The sequence below is a fragment of the Myripristis murdjan genome, chromosome 4 (genome assembly GCF_902150065.1).
Source record: "Myripristis murdjan chromosome 4, fMyrMur1.1, whole genome shotgun sequence".
NCBI classification, from domain to species: domain Eukaryota; kingdom Metazoa; phylum Chordata; class Actinopteri; order Holocentriformes; family Holocentridae; genus Myripristis; species Myripristis murdjan.
Window position 1 is genome coordinate 26,548,391 of NC_043983.1, and position 20,601 is coordinate 26,568,991.

The 20,601-nt window shown below is 41.2% G+C and overlaps 2 protein-coding genes and 1 long non-coding RNA gene across 6 annotated transcripts; 2 read left to right on the plus strand and 1 right to left on the minus strand.

The window, feature by feature from the left end:
- The first annotated feature begins 679 nt into the window (after positions 1-679).
- Positions 680-8,372, plus strand: nasp (nuclear autoantigenic sperm protein (histone-binding)). 4 transcript variants are annotated; one of them, XM_030050061.1, is made up of 15 exons: positions 680-838; positions 1,353-1,394; positions 1,536-1,649; positions 2,611-2,691; positions 3,190-3,296; positions 3,542-3,985; positions 4,214-4,284; positions 4,394-4,464; positions 4,658-4,731; positions 5,329-5,517; positions 5,925-6,097; positions 6,366-6,443; positions 6,525-6,599; positions 7,265-7,396; positions 8,149-8,372. In XM_030050061.1, the coding sequence occupies exons 1-15, from the start codon at positions 801-803 to the stop codon at positions 8,185-8,187; spliced, it is 1,728 nt and encodes a 575-aa protein (XP_029905921.1). In that variant the 5' UTR covers positions 680-800; the 3' UTR covers positions 8,188-8,372. The 4 variants fall into 4 exon arrangements, with proteins under 4 accessions (XP_029905921.1, XP_029905923.1, XP_029905924.1 ...); XM_030050063.1 differs by having other exon boundaries at positions 3,542-3,982; XM_030050064.1 differs by lacking the exon at positions 7,265-7,396.
- A 703-nt stretch (positions 8,373-9,075) lies between these two features.
- LOC115358196 (uncharacterized) lies at positions 9,076-10,181 on the plus strand. Its single transcript, XR_003928159.1, has 2 exons — positions 9,076-9,268; positions 9,586-10,181. It is a non-coding gene; the product is annotated as an uncharacterized LOC115358196 (long non-coding RNA).
- Positions 10,182-11,577: 1,396 nt separating this feature from the next.
- On the minus strand, positions 11,578-19,005 carry ccdc17 (coiled-coil domain containing 17). The gene is made up of 14 exons (XM_030049761.1): positions 18,898-19,005; positions 18,317-18,385; positions 17,666-17,789; positions 17,214-17,352; positions 16,487-16,588; positions 16,125-16,258; positions 15,583-15,705; positions 14,823-15,049; positions 14,316-14,395; positions 13,858-14,073; positions 13,294-13,429; positions 12,733-12,819; positions 12,059-12,160; positions 11,578-11,712 (listed from the first exon to the last, which is right to left on the minus strand). The coding sequence occupies exons 3-14, from the start codon at positions 17,745-17,747 to the stop codon at positions 11,578-11,580; spliced, it is 1,563 nt and encodes a 520-aa protein (XP_029905621.1). The 5' UTR covers positions 17,748-17,789; positions 18,317-18,385; positions 18,898-19,005.
- Between the last annotated feature and the right edge of the window lie 1,596 nt (positions 19,006-20,601).

Genomic DNA, 20,601 nt, shown 5'->3' on the forward strand with positions numbered 1-20,601 from the left:
TCTATTTGTCAGCAATGTTGTTTCATCTTTATTCGTGATTTTACATAAGAATTATATATTTATATGGATAAATGCTGAATGTAGACTCAGTGCCCACTTTATTAGATCCAACTGTACAATCAAATACAGCTCAGTGCAACAGCTCTGCCATAAATTCCACCTTTTCAGAAACTTTATAATGTTCAGTGTTTGTTGGCATTGTGGAGAATGTATAAATTTAATTATATGTTTATTACTGAGGTTGCAGTTTGCAAAGGTCTTGTACCGGACTACGCTATATTGAGAGGTGTTTCCAGTTTTTTGTCCTCCGTGTTTATATACAACGATGGGGACAGAATATTGGAAACATCTCAATAAAATGCGGTCCAGTACAACAGCAGCACTAACTATGAGCTCAATGCCAAACATAGAAGTGAATGAACACCTCTATTACTGTGACAAAAAGAAAACCTGAGCATTACAGGCAGCAGAATAATAATTGTATGGCAGAACATATTGTATTGAATTGTAGCTTGTACAGGTGGACCTAATAAAGTGGCCACTGAGTGCATATATGTTTAAATAAAGAATATAAACACATATAAAGGAGTCAGGTCGTCAGCTCCACTTTAGGTCTGCGGCCCCTTTAACTCCAGTCTCCCGCGTCCCAACTTAGGCGGAAACAGATAGCCTTCTTTTCTCTATTTAAGCGCGCCAACAAAGCCAAGAGGAGAACCGTCTTTCCCCTCATTCACTGCAAGGAACACAGACTGTCTCACCCCCTTCTGCTGTAACGCCACGCCAACTAACTAACCCACAAAATGCCAGAAGAAACGTCTACTGCCTCCAGCTCTGGAAGGTGAGACACTTGTGATTTGTGCTGGGAAGCGGTGTGTGTGTGTGTGTATCGCCCGCGTTAGCCGCAATTATCTGACTAGCAGCTAGCACAGCTTAGCTAGCGAGCATAGCTTCTGGCTAACGTTAGATAAAGCGGCTAACGCTAATAGCCGTGCTTGGTTTGTGTTGGGAAAAACGTTGCTGGCTACTTTACCCGGATACCATAACGCGAGGCACACTGCTGTAATTATTAATATACCCAAAATGCTGGGTGATGCTAATGCCGCTAACAATGCAGTATCCCCATATTCTCCACTGTTTAAGCTAGCTTGGCTAACTTAACTGTCTTGATTTGCTAATGACTGGAAGTTGCAGCGCAAACTAAATGCGAACGAAGAACCAGAGTTGTTCACTTTCTAACTTCTCTGAGTGTGTGTGTTTGTGTTGGTAACTTTCTACATAGGAGTCAAGTCAGGTGTATCGATGAAACTTAAGTAACGTAACTTAGTCCAGTTGTGTGTTTTAACTGTTTGCAGTGTGGAGGAGAAGCCGTGTTCATCAACAGCTGCTGCAGACAGGTGAGTAACTTATCAGTGGTGGTGCTTTTGCAACGCGAAATGGTATGCACTTTCCTCAATTCACAAATGATCGAAATGTGAGGGAAAATAAACGTGGTTGGGCTCTGTAAATTAAAATCCAGGTGTTGCTTTGTCCTGCAGTTCTGTTGACGTTATGGAGGAGGCGAAGAAAATGATCGGCACAGGGAACAGGCATCTGGTGATGGGCGATGTTGTTTCTGCCGTCAGTGTCTTCCAGGAGGCATGTGCGATGCTGTAAGTACTGATGGAGAAAGAGTTGTCATTGATTCAACTTTTGGGGGGAAGCAGACATAAAAGCGTGCCTTAGCCATTTTGATGCAACATGGTCCCTTGTACTTGAAAATAGGTTACAATGGGTCATTTTATAGTTATGTCAAAAATGGGCTCATTGAATCCACAATCGTCTAGTAGCTTTCTGGTCAAACACAGTTTATGCCAGTGCAAGACTGTTTAGGCCCCAGTGCAGAAATACATAATTTTAGATAAGGCGAAAATGGCACATTTTTAACTGCATGCAAAAACCTGCATGGGATTGGTATATGGTAGATGTGTCTGCAAAAGGGAGACCCCATTGGTACCCAGAGAACCCATTTTCATTCAGATATCTTGCAGTCAGACATCAGGAGACACCCCCCCCCCCCCCCCCCCCCCCCCCCCCCCCCTTGAAAATGCCAGTTTGTCCCTCACCAAAATTTAGCCTAACTTTGGAGCAGTATTTAGTCCTCTTGCCTCTTATGTCTAGTTTAAACTGATTCACTAATTAAAAAAAAAAAAAAAAAAAAATCAAAAAAGAAACACATCAATGAATCTTTTTTTCCCTCACCTTCAGAAAATAGCTTTGTAATCACTGAGTGGAGTTTTATCATAGCACACCAATATTGCCTACATTTTCTGATGTGTTGTATAAATTTTGTTGAGTATGACTTCAATTCTTATACTGTAGTGAAGATTTGTAATGTCTAGTTTTTCAGGGTTTTTTTTTTTTTCTAACAAACTTGTATTTAAGGAAGTGAAGCATTTGTTTAAGTTCAAATGGTGTATTTTCTTATCAGTAGGTTCCAACAGTGATTTGTTAATTTGTATATGAATTCTTTGAAACACACCCCAAAGCCAAAATCAGCTCTGCTGGTTAACATTACAACTGAACCTTGTCATTCAAATTATGGAACTTTTTTTTCCTCTTAACATCTGCCAGGGCGGCAAAGTATGGGGACACTGCAGATGAGTGTGGGGAGGCCTTCTTCCTGTGTGGGAAGTCCCTGTTGGAGCTTGCCAGGTTGGTTGACTGCACTCACTCCTTTTTTTTTTTTTTTAATAAAATAACATTGTCAGCACATCAGTAATCCAACCAGCAATTGCTACTGACAGTTTTCTTGATTGTACCTGCCACTGGGAAAACGAGCCATAAGCATGTGTGTGGGGTGGAAACACATGAACAACAAGGGGGAGATTACTCCTTCAAACCTTCAAAGGATTACCTGTAAATCTTCAAGCCAGTGAAGTTTTACATTATTTAGTTGGATGTTTTCAGTATAAGCTGTTGAGACTAAACTGAAGTCAGACCTGTAGTGTCAGGGGGTGTCACAATTCTTTGTGCACCATTTCTGGAACACTGAGACTACATTTATTTTTAAATAGTCTTGTACAGATGTACCTATTCAAATGACGTAAGCAGTCATACTCAGTATATGGAGAAACAAATTCATTGTAAGACCCTGTTTTCACTGTTGTATCCCTGTTCATTTTGCTGGATCTGGTGTTTTTTGTTTGTTAGGATGGAGAATACTGTTCTTGGTAACGCTTTGGAGGGAGTCCCTGAAGAGTCTGAAGAAGAGGAGAAATCTGACAACCCCAACATTGAGAGTGCTAATAACCTTGATGGTTAGTATTTAACTTTCAGGGGTTGCCTGTTGTTCTTGCAATGGTTTGCTTTTGCCTGATTAGGAAAACGCATTGGGAGCCATTTCAGAATCTGGGAAAATTATCCTGCATTTAGAGATGTCATCTTAAACCTGCATATTAAGAATACGCATTTCTGTTGAAAATCCAGATGAGCTAGAAACTATCTGATTAAAAGAAAGCATTCAGAAAAATAATTTCCCCCCACATGTTGTTCTCTGGTGCAGAGAAAACCAGGGATGAACTACGAAAGCAGGTGTATGAAGCAATGGCTGAGCAGGAAAAGACTGAGAGGGCAGAGCCAAAGGAAGGGGAGAATGGCACTGATGTGAAAAAGGAGAATGGTTTAGCAAAGTCCCCAATCAAAGATGATCAGGGGGAATGCAAGACTGATGTGACTGGGTCAGACAAAAGTCCAGGCTCTCATGTCAATGGGGAAGAGAAGAATGCAGTCCAGGAAACGATTGTGAATGGAACTGAGAAGACTTTGGGCGTATCTGTGAATGGTGTGGAGAAGAGTCCAGCTCCTTCTCCTGTAAAGGAAGGTGTTAAAGAAAACAAGGTTGATAGCTTTGAGGAACAGAATGGAGATGGGACTAAGGATAAGCCCGAAGAAGCAGAAGATGAGGAATCCAAGCCAGAGCCTGAACAGGATGAGGAGGAAGAAGGCAGTAAATCTCAGGAATTCAGAGCACTGTTTAGTTGGAGAACAAGGCGGAATAAAGGGGAAACTCTTTTTTTAATGGCACACTTAAGGGTGTAAAAGAAAGGTGAAAGGGGAACACACTAGAGCCATTTGTATTGCTTGCACTGTGGTGATGACCGAATACTGCTTTGGTTTATACCTGACACTTCTCTGCACATTAAATGACTTTTCCCTATGTGACTGGCTTCCTCAGATGGCGATGACGATGATGATGATGATGACGATGACGATGATGAAGATGGTGAGGGAACTGCTGGAGACAAGGTAGGTTCCCACATGGTAAACTCTCAACACAAAGTGTTATGTTTTTTTTTTGTTTGTTTTTTTTTTCCCCTCGAAGATTTGATTGAGGTTTGCCTTTCTCTCCTCATAGGATGAGGAGGAAGTTGGGAACTTGCAGTTGGCATGGGAGATGCTGGAAGTAGCTAAAGTAATCTACAAAAGGTAAAGGCATATTACCCTGCATATACAGTTTCAGTTGTGTCTTTACATATCTCAGCAATGAGCACTGATTATAAGGACTACCTTTTCACTTTGTGAGAAGTTCCAGAAAAACAGTACGTCCTAGATGGAGTTGATCATTGTTAAATGTTTGAAGTCCTGTACTAATAGATGATATTCTCATTGTATGACACAGAAAGGAGAACAAGGAAGATCAGCTGATGGCAGCCCAGGCCTACCTGAAACTTGGAGAAGTCAGTGCAGAATCTGGTAATGCTAATGGCCTGCAGTGCACACAAAACTGGGGTTATTTTTGGATTACACTGTCAGTTGTATGCAGAGCTGGGCAAATGCCCGATTCAAGCCACTAGACCTACAGAGCAGCTTGATAACATCAGTTTTGCAACTTTGTCAACTGTCCCTTCCCTCAAACTCCAGGTTGTATTAGATTACAACAGTGACATTCTGTGATGGTTTGGTTTTCTTTTGGTGCAATCCTAGCCTGGCACTTAAAAATCACCATAAAATTCCTATTTATTCTACATCTTGAAAATCAGGTTCTTTAATGGCATTCTCATGCTCCACCAGTAGGTGCACAGAAATTTCTACCAAAAATTGAACAGTCTCTCTTACCCATCCTGACAAATGTCTGTCCCTGATATGATTTTAATTTTTATTTATTGAATCATCTTCCACACGTTATTTTCATGCCCCAACATCTGGTTAACAGGAGTCACTTAAATTGAATTGTCTTTAATGAATTTTAACTGAAAATTGTCATTTTCAGCCTATCATCATTCCTAATTGTTGCTGTGTTTGCAATCACATCACCATATAATCTGAGCGGCCTTTTGTCTTCCTCTGCAGGTAACTATCCCCAGGCGCTGGAAGACTTCCAGGAGTGCCTTGCCCTGCAGTTGAAGCACCTGCCTCCCCACAGCCGTCTGCTGGCTGAGAGCCACTACCATGTTGCCACCACCCTATGCTACATGGATCAGTACAGCCAGGCCATCCAGCACTACAACAGCTCAATAAAGGTCATTGAGAACCGCCTAGGTAGGACTACAGCATTATTATTTTCTAAGGGCTCAGGTTTTCAGAACTGTGAATGTTTGACCTGGTTTGCACAGCATGCCCTTCTGATGTCCCATCTGTCATTGTAATACAGAACAAGCAAGTTGGTAAAGATGATGTGAGGGTGTTTAGCTACTAGAGATGCTTTACTTTTTTAGCTCATTTTTTAATGATGATTGCAATATCTGCAAATATAGCATATCTGCTGTTTTTCCTGAAGCATATTCCTGCTTTTGTTAAGGTTGCTAAAGTTTAGGCTGAGCTCCATAAGTTTAACATCACTGATAAAAATGCTTATCTTGCACTTCCTTTTATTACTCAGTGACAGTTATTTTTTTCAGTCATTATGTTTTTGTCTTACTTGCTAATCTCATGCATGCTGTGTGCAGCTATGCTGCAGGAGGTGATAGATGCAGCAGAGGGAGCAGACGGGGCAGCAGAGGAGAAGAGTGAGATGGATGAGCTGAAGCAGCTCCTGCCTGACATCAGGGAGAAGGTGGAGGATGCCAAGGAAAGCCAGAGAACAGCCAGCGCTGCCTCCCAGGCTATCCAGCAGACACTTGTGGGTAGACAGGAAAACAAACAATATGTATATGAAGTTGGGTTCAAAATGTATTCATGTATGCCATTCAGACATCTTTTTCCCTCTTCAACAAAGTGCTATGATCAATTTAATGGCATAAATATTAAATAAATGTGCTTTCTAGTTTACAAAAATCACCTTGAAAGGACAAATGCAGTAACCAGATACAGAGGGCAGGAAATGATGCTGCCATGTTGTGCATGATACATCTTTTGCTCCCTATTCATCCTGACTGATCTCTTTCCAGGGTGGAGCCTCAACCTCTAAAGCATTCCCTGGTGAAAATGGAGGCCCTTCATCATCAACATTTGCAACAGCCAGCCAGGTAAGGATACTGTGGGTATGAGTGTAATTATTTCTTGAAACTTGGGATTTATAAGCAGCTGTGTGAAATGTGCCATTTCAGGTCCCAGTAAGGCCGTCTGATAGTGGCTCGTCTCCCAAAGCAGTCTCAGACATTTCCCACCTGGTCAGGAAAAAGGTGAGGCCTTACCATCGACCTCTGCCAATCCATTTGTCTCCAAGCCTGTCTCCACAAATCATATCTTTGACTAGACTTGTTGTGATTGGACATTCACACATACTGAGAAATATTTTATTCTGCTTAAATGATTTTATGGCTATCTCTTGAATCTGAATGCTCAGATTTGTCACTTAATGTTGCTGGAGGAATGATTTAATATTGACCATCTTCCATATTCAGGCACTCATCTCTACACTGTGCCATGTACCGCCTCATGAAACAGCCATCGAATGTTGCATGACCTGCTTGTTTGCTTGCTGCACGTGTAGGATTATCATATTTCGGGTTTTCTGTCCAATTGACCTGGTGGTAGCTGTTGGCCTGGTGTGTGTTTTGGCTTTTGTGAAACCTGTGCAGTGTCTGAAGTATGTTGCCTTAGGTTACTGAAACGGAGTTGACAGGTGGCATTGTAGTGGTGTGATGGTGTTGTGGTAGAATAGGTGAATGCAAGAAATTGAGCTTTGACATGGGCTAATCTCTTTTTGTGCATGATGTAGTATTTTGCAGGGGACCTTGATGTAACGCCAGTTAAGGTCATCAGGGTCACTTGCATTGGATACAATCATGTATGGAAATTTTCAGCCTGTTATTTGTTCTTGTCCTGGTTTTGTGTTTCTGCACAGAGGAAACCAGAGGAGGAGAGCCCAGTAAAGGACACTGATGCTAAGCAGGCCAAACAGGAAACCACAGTTAATGGCAGCAGCATCTCCAGTGCTAGCAACGGCAATGGAGTCCAGGAGAAAGAGGCACAGGAGGCGAGTGATAGGCTTTTCATATACTGACAGGATGACATAGCAAGCACTGTAAAGCCGGTGACTTTTGGGCTGTCCCAGACGAAAGATGACTAACGTGGAAGAAATGTGGCTATGATTGGTCCTTGCCCCCAAAACTGAGGTCCTGCATCGCAGTGAGAGGCTCAAAGATGGCTGTCACGGTCTTTTGACCAAAAAGCCTGAGCGAAAATCTGACTGTGTCAAATTTGGGTTAACATCTCAGTGTGACTGCTATGGTCTACTTCTACTAATCAACCAGCAGGAGTAGGTGCCATGAAATATGGTTGCTCTGAATTGGATGTTACCCTTACCTTGTTGGCTTTAATTGACAGTCACTACTTTACATGTGGAGTTTCCTTTACATCTGTCAGGATGTTTTCCAGTACTTATATTCAGCCTGAATGGTTGGCTGTTCTCAATCCTCACCTCTGGGGAAAATTTACTACTTGGCCCACAAAGTCAGGGAAATCCCTAATGTGAGGTGAAATCCTTCATTGTAGAGCTTTTTAAAAATTTTTTTTTTTTTTTTCCTTTTGGCACCACAATGTAGAGTCCTGATGTTCAAACCGAGGCATAGACAGTTACTTACAGGAGATCCAGTAATTTTGAAATGCCTGATGTTTAGTCTGAGACTGAAAGGGATGATAGGCTTATGATTTTTCAGGAAACAGGCATGTCAGTTTTATCCTGTTTATATCACATCAGTCTTACAATGTTTTTCTTTCCTCCTGTAGCCTGCCAAACCGTCTGCCTCTGTTGAGTCTTCAGCGTGACGAGTCTGCTCACCTTCTTCCTGATCTTCAAACCAGCACAGCATGCCTGAACAGCCCCTCTCCCTCTTCCAACACTTTTGTTTTGTAAATAAGATCCATTTTCACAGATTTGTCTGTCCAGTTTTTGTATACTTGTAGTAAAAAAAATAATAAATAATAAAAAAAATAAAGGATATTCACAGATGGCTAAGTGTTGGTATTACTACATTTTCTGGACTCTGTAGACTTATGCATCATGCTACTTTCTGGATTTGACTTGGAAGAATTAGGTAGACACGAAAGACTGACAAGGCTGAATGTCGTAACTTGATGGCAAACATTGTGTCAAATGGCTGGCACCCAGTTTGAAATGACATCTCAGTCAAAGCCTTAAACAGGCAGTAATGTATTCTGGTGTGGGTGTATATGAAAAGTGGGATTTTAATTGGATCAGGTTGGTAATACCAGTAAAGCTGGTATCATTACCAAAGTGAAGGCAAGTGGTGTACATTTTCAAAGTGCTGCACAGTTATGCCCGTGTTATTCGGTGTGGGTATATGGATACTTATTTTAAATCATACGTAACCTGCATCTCAGCCTCTTGCAGAAGTACACAGACCTATTTGATTTTTGTACATACCAAAGTGATTGCTTAATCTAAGTTTATGCAATGGAAAACATCATTGGTATAAAGAGCCATTTCATTCCAAACCCCACCCAAGCTGCACACCTGTCCAGGTACCAGACTCCACTCATCCGTTCATCCTGCGGCGCCACCCAGTGGACGTTGTGGCGCTTACCTGCCGTGCTCTGTAGTAGTGTAATACCTCCTCCGACCGCAGCGTGAGTTCCGATGGCAGAGTGGCGCTGTCCATATTTCCGCTCATTGCTTCCGCGGGAAGTGAAAAACGCAGAAGTGGCGAATCAAAGTTGATGTAAACCTTAGCAAAAAAATACCACTTATTCCTGTCATTTGTGTTGGTGGTGAATGAAACTCCCAAGACTTTTCTTTGTTCCAGCTGACAGTCATCTGCTGGCCTTCATGGTGTGGTTGTTTTTTATATTTATCCTGCTGTTACTCCGCCTTGGAACCGGATGAACAGTAAGAGACAATGCTGTTTGGTCTCTCCATTTTTGCCTTAAAAGTTAACCTCCTCCCAGGTGGTCATATCCAGTTTTCTTAACTTCTGCTATCCTCTGCCTGAAATTGTTGCAGTTAATGTCCATTCAGCTGAAGAGCTATGAGACAGCACGTGGAGTAGCAGGATTTATTGATATCTTTTTGTATGTATTTATGTATGATGTATATGAGATAGTATTTTTGAAAGCAGAGTCACAGACTGGGACATGCTCTAGCTTGTGTGTGCCAGGTGTTACCATGCCTGTTGCAAGAGTAAACCCACCTGCGCCTGCTCTCAGATCCTGGTCACACCTCTGACCCACGGCTCCACTGAGATACAGCTACCAGGCACAACAACAGCCAGAGAGAAAAGAAAATCACAGACAAAAACTGTTCTTTCCTGTGGCCAGACTAAGTCGAGATCTGAGAATGATGCTTCCCCCAGCCACATCTTCTGCCAACAAAGTATTTCTACTGCTCAAATAAGGTTTTTAAAACATGGCAGTGTAGGTCTGACGAACCCAAAAATGGCCTTGCAGAGTTCTGGATGCCACAGAGAAGAAGGTGGAGGAGCGGGGACAGCAGAAAAGAAAAAAGGAAGAATCCCAGCACAGGGGTCAATGGTGTTTATTCTGAAAAAATGGAACAGAAACAGGGACCAAACAGTCCAGCCCAGAATGAATCTGGTTACCTTTACAAGCCCCTCTGCTGGCTCACTCACTGGGGGAACACAAGGGAAATGCAGGGGTTGACAGAGGGGGCAAAAGAACCTGTTGTATTCCACTTTATTTTTTGTCACTTTGTGATTGTGATCGTGCTTTCCCTTATACAAATAATAAATACATAATTGGTTATAAAAAAAAAAAAAACATACTGAATTAATCTATTAATAGTTTAAATTAAACCAAAAATGATAATTGATTAATTATTTGGAGTCATTTTTTTTAAAGAAAAAAAAATCACCAAGTCTCTGATTCTAGCTCTCAAAAGTGATTTTTTTAAGTCATCGAAACTGAATGTCTTTGTGGACTGTTGCTCAGGACAAAACCTTTGAAAACATTACCTTGAGCTTTGATTGATATCGAGACGATAATCAACACATTAATTGATGATGAAAATAATTGTTTGTTGGAGCCATATAATGTATTCTTTATTTTATTTTGTGTGTGTTGTATGAATGTGTGACCTAGCACCATAGGCTCTGTGTGTTTATTCAATATTATGACTGTTACTGTTGTCAAGAGCATTTAATAAACAACATTTAATTCATTAATGTCCACATGTCTCATCAATAAGTGAGAAATAATTGCAATTTCAATTTAAATGTGTTACACTGAATAAAAAAAAAACAAAAAAAACATTAATTTTATTTAATAGCCATAAGTGAGTAAGGTATTTGATATGCTATACTATTATATTTCAAGTTTTGTTTTGCTTTACTGTTTATTTTCCTTTTTTGATTTTTATTTCACTTTTTCAGTCTTTAAAACTCTGGACCAGTGGAAACGAGTGAACCAAACAAAACCAGACGTACCCCTAAACTCAGACAGTATATCAGATATTAACTTAAGTTGCATCATGACATTTAAACCAATCAGGTCACTATTTCAGTGTTACAGACCTGAACACTGAAACCACTGATGCTGTAATTCAATTAATAAGTCACTTTCAGCTGTCAAGCCTCAGTACGCCTGGCCTGTATGATCAAACCCCTAAATGTATTATGAAACACTGGCAAAGAAAAAGTTCTGAAAGTTTTCAAAAACCTTTTGGTAAGAACCTTTGTGTGGCTTATCTACAAGATACTGAAGCAAAGGAAAGGCCGGCTTTTACCAGATCAGACAAAATACAGCATGTTCTGTGTGTGTTAACAGTATTAAATATGAAGTGGTTTACCCAAATTGAGACACTTTGTTACATATTATATCCCTGTTTGACATCATCCATGGAAGCCAATTTCATTTTGAATGTTTTTAACCTTTATTTATCCATAGAGAGTTAACTGAGGTCCATAGTTTTTTATAGCATAACCTGTTAAATATTAACACCCACAGGAGCTGACCAAAGTACAAGCAAAGTACATCTGGCAGCTGAGACGTTTCACTGGAGCAGCAAGGAAGTAAGCCTCAGCAAGTGCCATTACACACAATAACCATCAAAAAAGGTGTAGAGGAGATTAACAAATCAAAAATTAACTCTTACCAATTTAGCAATTCACAACAGTAAGTTAACTGCAATATCTGGATAGATTTTGTAGTGACTTTTGTTTGTGGCATATGCGTCTCCGTCTCTCAACTCTGATTGGCTGCCATCAGTGGGGGAGGGTCCTCTTGGTGATCAGAAGGAAACTGATTGGCTCCTGTGGGCTGTGAGCTCGGAATGGACAAAGCAGGATTTCCCTGGACCATCCCAGGATGAGAGGACACCTGTATTTAGACATCAGAGAGATAACAACCAAGGTTATTTCTGTCAACGAAAACTAGCATCATTCTCTGCCCACTGAGGTACAAAAGACCAGTAAGCGTGTTTATTTACAGCAACAAGGAATCCCAAGTGAATTCACATCAGACGGGGTATCCCTTTACAAATTACGAATCAGTTCAAGTACAACACTTCATAACTATAGTGTGGGGGTGTCAATGTGCTGCTACTGTGTTAACATCTAGTACAGTAAAGAATAGCTTGATATAAGTTGTAATTTCATGACTGCTTTCTTCTCCAGAAGCCATTTGAGGCCTGTAGACGGCTTGAAACAGATAGGACCATGCTTACCACAGCGAGGTATTTATAATGGCTGGGGTCAGGCTTCAGGTCAGTCTGCATGTCTCCATCCCGGGCGTTGACCAAGCGTACACACAGCTCCATGTTGTCCACCTCAAGATCACACAGACACACAAACAGAACACATCCATATCTCATTGCACTTGTAAGGACTTCCTGTTCCTATCCTCATTCCTAACCCTTATTAGGATCAGTTAGTCCATGCACATCAGGTCAGGTGCTGGGCTGAAGAGAGTCCAGTAGGTAAAAGAAGAGAAGCTGCACACTTATCTACATGGTAGGCCATCTTTCTTGTTACAGATGACAAAGTTTCAATATCCTAGCATGTAGATAAATGTGTGGGTTATTTTACTTTACCTAACCCCAGTCCTCAATAAAATGCTTCAAGGAAAACTCCACCTTTGGATTGTTAGATATAAATAATTTCTAATGTTCAATATGTTTTTTTTATGATGGTAGAACTGAATGCATATCCCTGGGATTCCATATACACTTTCGTCTTGCTTTATTTTTCTGCTACACAAGGAAGGTGCTTCTATTTTCAACGCCTCTAAAGTTACCACCTGAGTAAGGCTATTTAGAGCTATATAAGCTACTTGAGTACTAGCTATATATGCCAAGTAATGTGTGCAGAAACATGTACATAACAATTCTTGCAGTTCTACCTGTGGTATAGAGTTGAGCTGGCTGTGGGTTAAGGAGGGTTGAACAGGAAGACTACGCACTGGCGCTCTCCAGTGGCCACTGTGCAGCTTATAATAGAGGGAAAATGTTGAGAGAGAGAGCATGTTACAGTTATGCAACACAGCAAAACATTGGCTGTAAGGACATGAGAACAATAATAAATGTGAGGCAAAAGAACAGAGGGTCAGTTTCTGCAATAATTTTACTTTTTAGATTGCATTACAGAGTGTTAGAACAATGTTAGATTATGTAATACATTCCTGCATTCACTATACAAATGAGCATAAGTACAAGGACTAGATGGCTTTAAATGAAGTTATTCAAAGTTTCGACCTGAAGCCTTTATGCAACACTTGTTTTGCTTCCTGAACATCACCAGACTGATTTCCTCTTTGAAAATTAGAGGCCACTTACTTCTCACTGTCTTTTGTGTCTGGATATAATGTGAATAGATTGCAGTTGATACATGAAAGCACCCACACAACACTGCAGTATTTCAATATAAATTCTGTAATAATTCTGGATGGTTATACACATTGTACCTGGTTGTGCTGGTCAAATAGCTCCAGTTGTGCCCAGCCATGGGACTCCAGTTTCTGAACCTCCTGCTCGTAAATATCGAGACCTCCTGCTGCTTGGAGCTCCACCACCAGAGAGAGGGAGGGAGATGGCTGCATCCTACAGGGGGAAAAGTTGACAGTAGGTAAACAGAGAGTGTTTCCTGCAGGTGTATTCTTTTTGTCTGTTCTTTTCGTCTGTGTGTAGATGAGCCATGTCAACAGTCTGTTCCTTTTTGGACATCACTGACATGTTTTTAACCCTGTAAAGTAATGTAAGATTTATTTCTTATCTTGAGCGTCAGTCCTGCATCTTTATTATATTGGGACAGTGAACCTCATCTAGTCTATTTTAGGGTTTTTAGGACCATATTCCTCATTGCAACAGATAGAACTTGGGTGAAAAGATTATTCAAAACAATTTTTTTCAATTTTCCATGATATTTCCATGACAATACCATTTTCTCAATTATTCTCAATTATTTTAAGTTACCTGTCTGCGCCGCTACAGATGATAATCAGAATAGCTCTTCCTCTCTTGGGCCCTACCTGGGAACAAACTGTTTCACTGACAGGGGGGTGTAATTTCCATTGTGAAGACTGTGGGTGCAGGGGAGCGTTCCTCTGGACTGGCACTGAACAGGGGGCAGCGGTGTTAGATGTCCCACTTCCTCACCGCTCAAATAGAGAGCAGCCACCAGACGCAGCACCTTCAGATTGGCATCAACTCCCAGCACCAGGTCATAGAAAATGACAAAACCAGCCCTGCAAACCAGGTGCACAACAAAAGTTTAAGAAATAGTTGGTTGGTGGCTAAGGGCAGATCAGTAGTGCATTTGATGTGAGCTGGATTTAAGACTTTAAAATATTTTTATATGAGTAAATCAACTATTTGATAGGACTTAAAAATGCAACAGACTGCTTGATAAGACCTTATGTAGCTAGACTTTAATTTTATTTAGACATGAGTGTCAACAGCCTCTTTGATGTGTGGGGCTCGAACTGACACAGGATTGTAGGGGGCGGGTCCCAGAGAGTCCAAGTGGTCCACCACATGTCTTCCCACTGAAGAGGTGCACGACCTGGCCTGGAATCAATGTCAGAAATGAACAAATCTGTAAACTAGCCTTGTACTGTCAGTGAACAACAACAGGGTATGTCCCCAAAACAACTACCAGCATGAAGCCAAACAGTGGCACTAGATGAAACCAGTAGGGTTCTTCTTCTAGGGATCATGAAAGTGCACAACAAATTTGAAAAGATTAAAGAAAAGGGTGCTTGAGGCATCTCATTATCAGCCAAGATCTGCGGCGGATGCAGCAGCAAATGGGGCAAATTCATAACATCCTTTACACAATTGTTGCGGGGACATAATTAAAACTGAACCCTCCAAAGCCAAATAAACAAACAGCAAACAGTTTGCCCTTGTCCACCATGGTCTTTTAGAGTGCCAGGTCATGTCCACACTGATGACAGACTCATGCTGTAAATAGCTGAAATGATAAAGTGGATACCAGGGTTAGAGGTGCATGAATGTGAGCCAAGGGATGCAGTGCAGGTTGGGGTTGGACTTGGAAGGGTGAAGAGAATGGAAGGGGTGGATGGGGCTGCCTGCGGTGCCTTGGAGCCTCTTCGGTTCGCTCGACCTCCCTGCCAAGGCTGTCCATCTCTGCCTGCAGACTGGCCATGTGGTGGAGGAGGTTCTCCCTCTGAATCGGCTGAAGGTCTGTCCTCACTGCTGCTGGATTACATACAAATGCACACAAAGACAACAAAATCCAAGCAACACATGCGACTTCTACTTGCTTGTGTGTTTATGTGAGAACCTGCAAGCTGAACACAGCATACAGCAGTCCAAGAAAACATTATACATCGGTCAAACAGTCCAACACATGCCCATCCTTTCCATCTCACAACAAGACCAATGAACCATTATAATAGACATAATTCTTGGTGTGTTGGTGTGTATATTGCATTGTGAAAAGCAGATGAGAAGAGGCAGTTGAGAAGTCCCTGCTCCATCATTTAAGGTAGTATTTTGGATAGACAGACAGACCATCCAACTGACCGACCTAGAATATTTATTTTAACGATATTAAGACATTATATTACATTTTTAAAATACACTGCTACATTTTTTAAACCAGCTGGCTGCTGTGGAACTACTCGGAACAGCTTTTATGAATTCACAAAAATTTTATGAAAAATGTATGGTAAAAGCTCTTGCTGGAACTGCAGTAAAGACAGGAGCTCTGTTCGTGAGGATTGTCTAACCTTCATGGCCATGGTGTCTCTCCCTGGCCAGCTGGAGCCTGAGGATTTCCTCTTCCAGTCTCTGGTTCTCCCGCTCCAAAGCCAGCAGCTCCCAGCTCTGTCCCTGTGATGGAGGCCTCACCTCTGGCCACAGTGAAAGACAAACAATTTAAGTCCATATTTTTAGAAACTGGTTCCTATTGGTCTGGTTTAAGGCAGGTTAATTTTGAGCCTGATGCTCATAAGGCAAATGCTCCAGTTTGTTTTGCTTTTGCAAATTTTGTAGTTTATGTGACTGACACTGACAAAAAAATGTTAAGGCTTTTTCATCATGAACTCAATAAATCAAACTGGGAGTGATATAAGAACATTACTAAAGCCAGGGAACTCTGAGAGACACAAATGTTGCATTACAATTTTCCTGGTCAGCCTTCCTCACATTTAGAGAAAAAAGGCTCTAGTGAGTACTGCAGTGCTGGTAATGCAGGGTAGATGCATAATACAGGACTTTTATAGTGACGACCAACTGTGTCTGCTCTCTTCCTCATTGCTCTGACTCTTACTCTTCCTCCTGGTCTTGGCTGTAGGTCCTTGCTGGTTCTGCTCCAGAGTTTGGGCCTCTGCCTGCAAGTCGATTATCTGGGCCACGATGGCTGGATCTGAGCCACCGGACTGCATGTATGCCTGTCGCAGAGATCTGGACCAAAGAGGGGATTGACTTTTTTATCTTCATATAACCAGGCATGGGGGGGATAGAGAACATTTTTATTCACATACCGACAACCAGTTTTTTGAATAGGAACCAGACAAAGAAAAATGTCAAAGGAAAAATGAAAAGACTGTCCACTTATTCTTGTTTTCAATTCAAAATGATGTCTTGTATTTCTGAAGATAAGTCTGACTCTTAATGTATGTGGGTCAGTACTTAATCTGGGCAGAGAGAGAGCCATCCACAGAGGATATGAGGTCAAACGTTTTCTTCTCGCGTGGCTCTGGCTGATCAGCAGGTGCAGAGGTCTGTTTGACACTGAAAAATAAAAGGAGGAAACAATAATATTTGAGCAGATGATCTCAAAAACATCATACTGTGGCATCCAAAATACACATCCTTTCTACATTACTAAATATTCTACTTTACAATTCTGGCATGGATGGATGCAGAATATTGCTATCAGCTTTAAAAAGCAATATTATATGAGATATGATATATGATATGATGTATCATATATGATATCAGATTTTTGTACTGGCCAAAAAACATGCATGCCTCTTAGTTAAATGGTAGCGCAGTCATTATTTACACCCTCTAATGGCTGAAAAGAGTAAAAGTCTAATCTTTCAAACTGTTCCTTTTGGTGGCAGAGCATCAATGGAGCAATCAATTTTCTGAGTTCTGCATTAGATACATTTGTATTGGTATCATCTGTTTAGGTGTACAGATTTAATTTGCACATTCACTTTAGCGGCAGGCAGAGTGGTTAGAAACTGAATTACTGCAGCTTTGATACTAATCCAACAGTTAGTGTTGGTCCATCAGCAATCAGGTATCCTGTTGAGCCGGACACTGAACTCCAATCTGCTCACTTGCTGCAAGGCACTATAGATGTAATGTGTGCAAGTGTATTCTCTGTCACACACAGACACACACTCACTGTAGCGCATGGAGATGTTCAGCTAGTTGTTGCAGTGTTTCTTCATTCCTCTGCTCCTGCTCTCGGAGCTCTGTCAGCAGACTCTCCAGGTGACTGGTGCTGCTCTGCTCAGCCAGGACATCAAGCTGACAGGCCAGCTCTAACACAAACACACAAACACACACACACACACACACACACGCAAAGAAGGTTGGTTTCCTCTCTGAAACAAACCTGAAGAAGGCATGGTACTAAAATGCATTGGCATACTAAAAGCTTAACTTCTCTTCAGACTCTACCAACTAGTGTTGCTGATATTTTTTGTTTGTTTGCTTGCTTTCATGAGTTCACTTCTGACACAGATGCCTGGTATGCAATTGAGATGGTGAGAGGAGGAGGAATCACTCCTGGCTGAGGGGAGATCTTTAGGTTTACAAGGTCTCAAGCAGTTTATTGCATCTGTTCGTCCTCACCCTCTCTCTGCAGCTCCAGGTGCTGGTTGTGAGCGTGTATCTGGGCCAGTTGGCGCTCATGGTGCTCTGCCATTTCCTTCATCTCCTTCTGTCTCTCTCTGTGACCCAGCTGACACCCACAAGCCTGAAGACCATGTACAGCAGAAATCAATGTACAGATGCACAGCAATGGTTCTTAAACATTTTATGTCCTGCAGCCAAAGAGAGCACATTTGCACTCAGCCTCATTAAAGCATACTCTCATCTTGTGCCACTCTTCTCTCAGAGTGACCCCTGACCTATTTTGACACCGTTGGCTGATGACTTAATCCATAATTTAAGTACTCGTAGGATATAGTTTCCTTACTTCATTACATTTTCTCATAAGCCCATATGAGCCAAGACTAACAGACACTAAAAAGAAAAAAAAAACAAAAACATAGACATTTCATATGAAATTTAGGTAGCACTGGACTACACAACATTACAAGTAAGATTGTTTTTTATGCTGTGTAAATGTAACTTGGTACATACTGTAGATTTATTTATCTATAGGCTATGTTATTGCACATGGATACAAGTAATAACATAACTTACACATTGAAATTATCCAGGGAGAACACAATGAGGATTTTTGACAAGAGATATTGACAAGGACAATAAAGAGCTCACCTCAGTGTTTGTGGTCCGTTTAACCAAGTTTGGCAGACTCCCTTCAATGGTGATCCTCAGCTTGTGAAACTGAAAGACAGAGGATGAGATGAGATGTGTAGTTCTGTAGTTTATCATTTTCTTTCAACCGGAATATGCTGTATAGGCTTTATTGATTCCTGAAGATTAATTGCTTTAAACACTTGCAACCATAACTCACTGACGGATGTAATGATACACAAATGCAGATTTTAACCAAAGCCATCAAATGGATAGAGCACTACTTCAACGTGATAATTGGTGCAGTGAAAACAGCTAGGAGCTTTTCAAGGTTATCCAACAATAATTCTGTTGGCACACTAAATATAACCCAGAAACCTTTGTCCCTCTTGATTTCTTAGTGAAGAGGGTTTCAGGCACATTCCTCTATACAACATACATCACTATATCTCTAGTGGTTTTGTAAATCCAACTTGGATTGATGGGAATTAACATTGCATGGATTCTAGGCTTTTTAGTCGTTATGTTTGGATGTGGGTGTGGCTGTAGTTCTGGGTGGATGATGTTTGGTTGGTTGGTGCTGGAGAACAGTATATAAGCACCTCGTCAGAGAGGGTTTGCAGGGCACCCCCGTCCGTCTGACCTGCCACTGGTTTGTCATCTGCTCTCCCTGGTTTTGATTCAGCACTGACATCCCTCTGTCTGATGCTGCCCTGCTGCTGATTTGTCTGCTGACCTCTTAACTACACACACACACACACACACACACACACACACACACACACACACATGTATTTGCATATTTATTAGTGAGAACAACAGCGATGCCATTTATAACAAGTAAGGTCTCTACTATAGTACTCGGAGCACTGGAGTAAACATCCACCCTATAACAGAAATCGGTTCATCTTTATGTTGACCATTTTGCACTGCTATAACAAAATAAATGTGTATTTCAAAGAATAATTGTTATCAGTACCTAAATATATTTATAATGATGCAAGCTGAGCCGTTGATTTGCCCAAGTCTGGTGGAGCATTTTACCCCGCAACCACCATTTTGACAAAAATACACACAGCAATACAAGCCCCTGTTAACACAGTTGCTAAGTTTATGACCTCACATGCATCCTATATAAAGCCTTAAGCATTATCTACTTTGTCTTAGATACAAAAAGAAAACCTAAACAGTGGAAATGCCTTTACCTGTACCCTGACATAGCTAAAACCACATTTTTTGACCTATTAGTTTATCCACAGGTGTCCTCCCATATTCATAGGGATAAATTATTCTCTCTAAATCGATAATCACATAACTTATTTTGTGTATGGTTACTCAGTAACAAGGGTTGGCTCAGTTTACCCATTGTCAAAACTTAGCCTTGACATTATTTTAAAGATCTGCCTCCCTTCCCCTCTATCTGTGGATACCTGTTTGCTCTCGCTCTACCGACTTTCATTGTTATCATTTGAATTTCTTTTCAAAGCCCATTCCAGATGGGGTGTCCTACTGTAAGGACATTCACTGGTTTATTCTCTCCATTCCTTTTCCCATATCCTACCAACATAAACTTAAATTTGAAAGCGCCTAGTTTATAATTCTCTTTTTTGTGCATCACAGATATCAGCTGTCCCATTGTTTGTAATAATTGCTTGATATCGTGCTTACAAGTTAAATATCAAAATAAATTTGTTAAAAGATTATTGGCTCAATCATCTAGTTCCATGACACACCCTTCTGGCTCAAGGTCAAGTTCAAGGTCTAGTCCCAGTTTCTTTACAACCCTTAATCACAGTTACAGTCTCAAAGGGCTTTACAGGGCCACAGTTCAGAGAAAACAAAATGACACCACTGACCTAAACCCTCATAAGATTAAGCTTCCACAAAACCCAAAGGCCATATGGATAAAAAGTGGAAGAAATCTTGGGAAAGACCACAGAGAGAGGGAAGCCCTCTCCAGGTTGGTCAGGAGTGCAATTTGTGACCTGCTTACCTTTTCAAGGTGTGGGGTTCTCGACTGTTTAGGCTGGACATCTCCTCCATTGTCTCTGATGAGATGTTCAGAACTCTGTCTTGACATCCCAGGGTGCTTTGTACCACTCCCAATACAGAACAGTGCTTTGTGTTTCTCCAGCAATGCGGCGGAGTGAAACACCATGCTACAGTCTCCACAGCTCAACTCCATCCCAAACTCTGTTACTGATCACAGCCAGTGCTTCTTAAATACTGCCTTGAGAACCAAGCTGGGTTAGAGAAAAATTTAGATAGGTCCCTAATTTAGTTTGGAAGAGTAGTAGTATTCTCTC